Source organism: Orycteropus afer, unplaced genomic scaffold, assembly GCF_000298275.1.
Source record: "Orycteropus afer afer isolate SDZICR_OR568_19922 unplaced genomic scaffold, OryAfe1.0 scaffold00821, whole genome shotgun sequence".
Lineage (NCBI taxonomy): Eukaryota > Metazoa > Chordata > Mammalia > Tubulidentata > Orycteropodidae > Orycteropus > Orycteropus afer.
The window spans coordinates 306917-314859 of NW_006922408.1; the positions used below are offsets into that span (position 1 = coordinate 306917).

Here is a 7943-nt window from a genome sequence, read left to right on the forward strand (position 1 = left end):
TGCGATGATGGGCTCAAGTATAGCAGGGATTGTGGGGCTGGCGTGGGATCGGGCAGTGTTTCGTTCTGCTGCACATGGGGTCGCTATGAGTCGGAAACGACTCGACGGTACTTAACAACAACAACAACAACAACAATCTTTTGCTTCATGAATTAGCTCTTTATCCTTGGTCCATTCTGTTAGTAGTCCTATCTACTGAATAATATATTTCAAAAATTAGTTTGATGTTCAAGATTTCTAGCTGGTTCTTTTCTATTGCTGTTTGCTCAACATTCTCTCTTATCTTTATGAGAATATTAAGCATATGTATTTCAGAGTCATATTTTGGTTGTCTCATTAGTTCAGTTTCCTCTATTGTTATTTTTCTTTCATGATGTTGACACTCCTCACATATCTGCTGACTCTTGATGGTGAACTCATCTTGTTAGTTAGTATCCTTGCTAGACTACCAATGCATCCCCAAATATTGCTAATGTAATTTTTTTTCCTTTTAAAAAGTAAGAGAGAAAATTTGAAAACTACCCACAGATCAAGGTTTGTGTTGTGTGTTAAGCATAACAAAACAAAACAAAAACAACCAAACTCACTGCTGTTCAGTCGATCCTGTCTCATAGTGACCTACCTCCTTGGGTTTACAAGGCAGTATCTCTATGGATGTAGATTGCCCAGTCTTCTTTCTGAGGACTGGCTGGTGGGTTTGAACTGCCAGCTGCCTGTTAGCAGTCAAATGCATTAGGCACTATGCCACCAGAGCATATCAACCCCAAAGGAGCAGGCATCAATTCTTTAGCAAGTAGCCCAATGGACCTGTCGTGGCCAGGACATAGGTGGGTGACAGTGACATGCCAGCTCTGTTTTCTTGATTTTTTTGGGACTTACCTTGCTTTTCTATTTGTTTCTTTAAATTTACATTGAATGCCCTTTCTTTTAGGCCAGATTTTCAGTTTTAGGAATTTCTTTTGTGGAATTCATAATCTCTGTTTATCATATCAACAAATTGAGTTGTATGAGAATTATGAGAAATTAACCTTTTTTTTTTTGAATATTGGCCTGCATATACATAATTGGGAAGATAAATTTCCTATGTATCAACAATGATGCACTCTCTCTCTCTGCAGTTACTCATAGGAGGAATAGTGTAACAGGTAAAGAGATGAAGCAATATAAAATGACTGACTGTTACAGTCATCTAAAAAAAGAGAGAGCCAGATGAAAAGCTTCCTAGGGAGAGTCAGTTGAGATCTGGACAAGTGAGTTGATTTTTTAAGGCCTTCTAGGCAGAGGGAACAGTGTGAGATAAGGTCTGGAAGTTTGAGATTAAGACTATATTATGAAGGAACTTAAAAACTGGACATTTTTACAATTAAATTTGACTAAGTGGATTTAAAAAAAAATGTCTTTTGAGCAGGAGAATGAATGACTTATCTGATTTGTGTTTTAGGAAAATTATATTGATAAGGATTAGCATGAAGAAAGAGGAGATGGAAAGACTAGGTGGAAGGCCTTCATGTCCCCCTAAGGCACTTCTATGACCCTACTTTTTGTACTATCACCATATCTTGTACATTTCTCTTTGTCACTTCAATCATTTATCTACATATCTGTTTCCTGGACTGAGTAAATTGAAGCCAAGTACTATGTTCCATTCATCCTATACAAACAGGAAAGCAAGAAATATTGAGGGCTGTCCTAGACTGATGGCAGGAAAATTGATAGCAGAAACAACAGAGATAACAAGGAGTGTTCTATAGGGATTGACAGATGATTGCATTTGTTGGATGAGGGAGATAGAAGAATCCAAGATGATTTTAAGAGTTGGGGTTTGCAATGTGGAAGAATCAATGTACTGATAACCAAACCAAAAAACCAAACTCACTGCTGTCGAGTCGGATCCAACTCATAGTGACCCCTCTTTGGATTCCCAAGGTAGTATCACTACAGAAGTAGATTGCCCAATCTTCCTTCCAAGGAGTGGCCGGTGGGTTTGAACTGCCAACCTTCTGGTTAGCAGTCAAGTGCCTTAGGCACTACGCCACCAGGAAAATCAGAAGAAGAGACTAGATTCTGAGAAAGAAGGATTAGGTGGATTGTGGACATAAATATGGGGGACTGAGAAAATTCAATAAATATCTAATTTCTCCCCATTTCAGTTAAGAACTAAAGCAAAGCATAGTAGATGGTACCAAAACATAATCAGTATTGGTGACAAAGACTAGGTGGGAGAATGTAGTTTAGTGTGAGAGTTGAATGAACTTGGTAAGTGAACCCCAGAATCAGTGGACTTACTCACCTGATCTCAGGCAGCTTCTTCCATGCAGGGCCACCCCAGAGGAGTGATTGTGCTTTCTGTGAGTGTCTTAGTTATCTTTTGCTGCTATAGCAGACATACCACAAGTGGGGGGCTTTAATGAACAGGGATTTATTTTCTCACTGTTTAAGAGTTTAGAAGTCTGACTTCAGGGCATAGGCTAAGGGGAAAGCTCTCTGTCAGCTTTGAAGGAAGGTTCTTATCTCTTTTTAGCTTCTGTTCCTTGGTTGCTTGGCAATCTTCATGCACTGTGCATCTGTCTTCCCCTATCTGTGCTTTCTTGCTTCTTTACTAATCTGCTCTTTTGATATCTCAAACGTGGTTGAGTTTAAGAAACACCATACACTGATATGGCCTAATTCACATAAAAAGAAAATTATTTTCCCAAATGAGATTACATCTACAAGTATAGAGGTTGGGATTTACAACACACATTTTTGGGACACAATTTAACCCACAACCCACACTGATCTCACCCTAAGGAAAGAAGGCGATTCTAACATAAGCATTCAAAGCTTATTCTCTCCAAATATAAACCCAAAACAAAAAATATCAAACAAAATATATCAACCAGATAAGGAGCAGAGAGAGGCCAGGAGTTATACTAATTACAATCCTTTGATGTAGTAGGAAACTTCAAGACACTTTTTTTCTTAATACAGAGATTAAGGCAAGAGTGGTGGTATAGCTGAAGTACTTAGATTGGCCCTTCAAAGAGCAGTTTGTGCTACAGGATAGATTGGGAGCCAGTATAGTGGGGCAATGAAAATAGGGACAACTAAATAAATAAATAAAGAGAAGGAGAAGGTAGGGTAAGAAAAAGAAAGAGTTCTGAGAACAGAACTTAGGGGCTCACCTACTTTAGTGGGGCAGAACGAGGCAGAGATGATATAGATGGAGACCCTGAGAACATGCTTTGGACTATGCCACATATGCCAGCAGAGGAGAGAAGGTCAGGGTTGAAGGGAGTCAAGTATCATAGAAAGATGGAAAAGGAAAAAGGCCAAGAGGCCTTGTTAATGGCACAGATAGGAAAATAACCTAGGTTTTCAATTCTTTTTCTAAATTTTATTATTCCACATTTTACACTGAAATCCTGGAGACTGTGCTTGCCAGAACTAGTTCCTAAATGTATGTGACTTCTTCCACAGGGGATGCTGGAGAAAAGGGAGAAAAAGGTGCACCAGGACGGCCTGGAAGAGTTGGTCCTACAGGAGAAAAAGGTACATATGGTTACTCAGGACCTGCCAAGGGGCTGGCCCTGCTTGGCACCCTCTGAGTTTTGTAAACAAATACACATCTGCTACACAAGCTTCTGCAGGAGTGGTTGGGAAGTTGTATAAACTGTCACCAAAAACACAATATATAAATATTTTATAAAAGAGTGGTAGGGAAGAGAAGATGAGAGTGGGGTAAGTTGAAAGAGGAAGTGGCTCTTTCCTCTTGAAGAGTGGAACTTCTAGATAGATCTCAGGCATGCAGATGAGTGGAGGAGCCAAGCATGGCTGATGACGCAGGCAGGCGAGAGTGATCTTTAAATTGTGCTTCTTAGTACAAGTCTGCATGCAGTGCTTACAAGAAGTAAATTTGTTTTGTGAGGTAGTGTATAACTTAGAGGTTAAATGCATGGAAGCTGGGGCAGTGTGGCTGAGCTACTTATGAGCTGAGTGACCTAAGATACTACTTTACCTGTCTAAGCTCCATCTAGGAGCTCTGGTAGCGTAGTGCTTAAGGCACTTGACTGTTAACCAGAAGGCTGGAGGTTCAAACCCACCAGCCACTCCTCAGAAGGAAGGTAGGGCAATCTACTTCTGTAGTGATACTGCCTCAGAAACCCAAGGAGGGGTCGCTATGAGTTGGGTCCAACTCGACAGCACACAACAACAAGAAGCTCCATCTGCATAATGTGGCCAAGAATGTTGAAGATGTCTGTGAGTATTGAATAAATGCTGTCTCATGTAATACTATCAAGTGCTAAATAAGTTGTAGTTCCTATATATATATATACACATACATAATTAGGATTATATTCTAAATATGAAGGTGGTATGGGAAGGAACAAAAGTGTACACTTGAGTTAGGAATACCAGGATTAACAGTGACTTTTCCACTTCATAGCTAACTGACACTTGCCACTTTGAATCTATTTATTCATTAGTAAAATAGTATAATTCTACTTGCCTCATGGAATTGTGCTGAGGCTTAGAGGAAATAGAACAGCCCTGGAGGCACAGTAGTTAAAGTGCTTAAAGGTTGGCAGTTTGAACCCACCAGCTGCTCTGTGGGAGATAAATGAGACAGTCTGCTTCCATAAAGATTAACAGCTTTGGAAACCCTGTGGGGGGCAGTTTAATTTGTCCTGTAGGGTTGCTATGAGTCAGAATTGTCTTGACAGCAATGGTTTGGTTTTGGTAAAGTATCTACACAGCAAACGCAAAATTTCATAAATAGTAGTTATTTATAACTAGCATTAGTATACACTTATTTTTGCTCCTTTAATATTTATATCACATCATTAAATACTGTCTATAAAAATGCTTTTTTTTTATATTTATACATTATTCTATGAGAACATGATACAATTTATCTAGCTAATCCCCCAATCTTATAACATTGAATAGTTGTTTCCAGTTTGTTTTTTAAATTGTAACAACACAAATAGAAATAATTGCATATATATGTAAGTGTGTATGTGTGTACACACACACACACACACACACCCTGGGTTATTTTTTTGAACTTTTTAAATATAATTTATGTACACTGTCCTAGCAGTTTTGACAGATGTATACACCTGTCAACACTTGACACAGTTAAGACCTAGGACATTTCTGTCCCAACAATTAAAAAAAAAAAAAAAAAAATAGTATAGTCACATAGTTCAAATTCCAAAAGGTATAAAAAAGATATATACAGTCAAAGTCTACCTTTGGCCCTCCAGCCTTCTAAGTCCCTTCCCTACAGAAAAGCATTGTTAATTTTTTATTTATCTTTACAGAGCTATTTTATGAATTGTTAAGCAAATTTATAACATATTCTTCTCTCTTTTTGCTACAAACAGTTGCATTATATACATATTTTTCTATATTTTACTCTTGCACTTAAACAGTGTATCTTGGAGTTCATTCCATATGCAGACATAAAAGATTTTCCTCATTTTTTTTTTTTTTAAATAGTGATTTAGTGTTCCATGCTATGATTATTTCACGATTTGTCTAACTGGTCTCCTATTATTGGAGATTTACATTTTCCCAGTCATTTACTGAAGTGAATAACCTTGTGTGTGTGTGTCATTTTTATGTGTTGAGTATAGCTTGAAGATAAATTTCTAGCAGTGTACATTCAGAATGTGTATGTTTGAATCTTGATATATATTGCCAAATTGTCCTCTAAAGAGATTGGGTCAATTTACCCAGTCCCTGGCAATGCACAGGAATGACTGTGTCCCCACACCCTTACTGACTTAGAAAGTTATCAGTCTGATAGTAGTAAAATGCTGTATCAGTGTGCTTTTCCTTTTGCTTTTCTCTTATTATGAATGAGGTAAGATAATTTTTTTCCATGTATTTAAAAGCCATGATATTTCTCTTCTTTTTATTTTTTTGCACTTTCGTTAGAGTGTTTTCTTCTACTTGATATTTAGAGTCCTTCAAACTTATATTTTCTATACATATCTTTGAATATTTCCTTAGAATAAATTGCTAGAAGTAGAATTATGAACGTTAAGAAAGACTACTGATATTTTCTAATATCAGCCAATGTTTTTTTCACAGTGTCTTTCCATCTTTTATACATCTTACACATTTTTAGGCAACAAGATGTCCTGATGTGCCAGGAGAGAAGTGAAGTATAGCTAATCAAGAGAGAGAGGGCCAAAGAGGGGGCAGAGTGAGTTGGGACTCAGACTGTTAGTTTACAAATAGGGGGAAAATGCTTTAAGTACCTTATAATGTTTTTCAGTTACCATCAGTTAAAAGTATCTTAGAATTGCTTATTATTTTTATTTATTACTGTACTTCTTAAAAAAGTTGAGTGTTGTAGTTAGCTATATCAAGTGTTATTTGTTTTATTATTGAACTAATTTATGAAATTTAGACAGTAATAAAATGGTGTTCCTCTGTGTTCTTGTGTGGACTATTTTTTTTTTTTAATTTTAAAATTATTTTTGCAGTGTTTTGTCCCATCTCCTTCCAACTCCTGGTAACCGACAAAGAAAGTTTCCTTCCATATAGAAACCTTTCCTTGACTTTTTTGTGTGGTCTATTTCATACTTCAGTATAACCAAACCCACTGCATGGAGTCAGTTCTGACTCACAGTGATCCTATAGGACAGAGTAGAACTGCCCCATAGGTTTTCCAAGGCTGTAAACCTTTATGGGGGGAGCTCTGGTAGCATAGTGGCTAAGGCACTTGACTGCTAACCAGAAGGCTGGCAGTTCAAACTCACCAGCCACTCCTCAGAAGGAAGATGGGGCAGTGTACTTCCATAGTGATACTGCCTCGGAAATCCAAGGAGGGGTTGCTATGAGTCAGGTCTGACTCGACGGCACATAACAATAACAACAACAACAAATCTTTATGGAAGCAGACCACCTTGTCTTTCTCTCATGGAGTGGCTGGTAGGTTCAAACTACCAACATTTTTTGTTAGCAGCTGAATGCTTTAATCACTTCCCTATCAGAGCTCCTATTTCAGCATTAGGAAGTAGATATATTTCTTATTCTAGATAATCATAAATCGATTTTCATGATATCATTTCTTTGATGTCATATCAAAGAAATATTATATCTTTAAGCATTAGTCACATGAAATGATTCTGATTTTCATATTGATGTGAACTCTTACCTGCTTTCTTTCATATCATCATCATCATTCTCTCTTCTTTTCATACTCTAAAAAGTAATGCAAACACATGGTGACTACTACGTTTTGGTTACCCAGTGCCGCCCTAACAGAAGTATCACAAATGGAATGGCTTTACCAAACAGGAGTTTATTCTTTTAGAGTTGTAGGGTTTAAGTTCGAGTTCAAAGTGCCAGACTCTAGGGCCTGGGTGAAAGCCCCTTAACCTTGGGCTTCAGCTCTGCCTCCTGCTCCCAGCCCACTGAAGCTGGAGGCTTTCCCTCACTTAGACAGCTGCTGGCTGCTGAGGCTGACAGACCCAAGGTTGACAAGTAAAAAGGCACAATCCCAATTTTACCAAACCACACAGCAGGTCGTTGATTCAAGTCCATTGAAAGTCCCATGATCAGCAGAGCATGGCAGGCTGCTGAACAATGACTCAGCTACATGCAGGGTTCAAGCATACCATAAGCTAGAGACCATTCCCAAAGCTGCTGCTTATATACAGAAAGCAGACCACATCCCTAAAGCAGCTACTCAGCTGCTTGTGGTAGATCCCACCATGGGATCTACTGTCAGTCTCATAATGGGCGATAACTACTACACTACTATAAATGCTTTTATTACCTTCTAAATCTTCTGACATGAGTTATCGTGTTGGACATGGAAACAGCCTATTTTTTTTTTTTTTTAAATTGTGATTTGGGTGAAGATTTACAGAGCAAATTCACTTTCCATACAGCAGTTCACATACACTTTGTCTCATGACATTGACCACAGTTTACCTCAATGC

General features: G+C 38.1%; 1 protein-coding gene across 1 annotated transcript in view; it reads left to right on the forward strand.

Moving 5' to 3' along the window:
* COLEC11 (collectin subfamily member 11) overlaps window positions 1–7943 on the forward strand; it is a 113013-nt gene that overhangs the window by 24861 nt on the left and 80209 nt on the right. The window contains exon 2 of the mRNA XM_007957889.2: window positions 3460–3531. Coding sequence (XP_007956080.1) covers window positions 3460–3531 — 72 coding nt within the window. The remainder of the gene's footprint in view (window positions 1–3459; window positions 3532–7943) is intronic.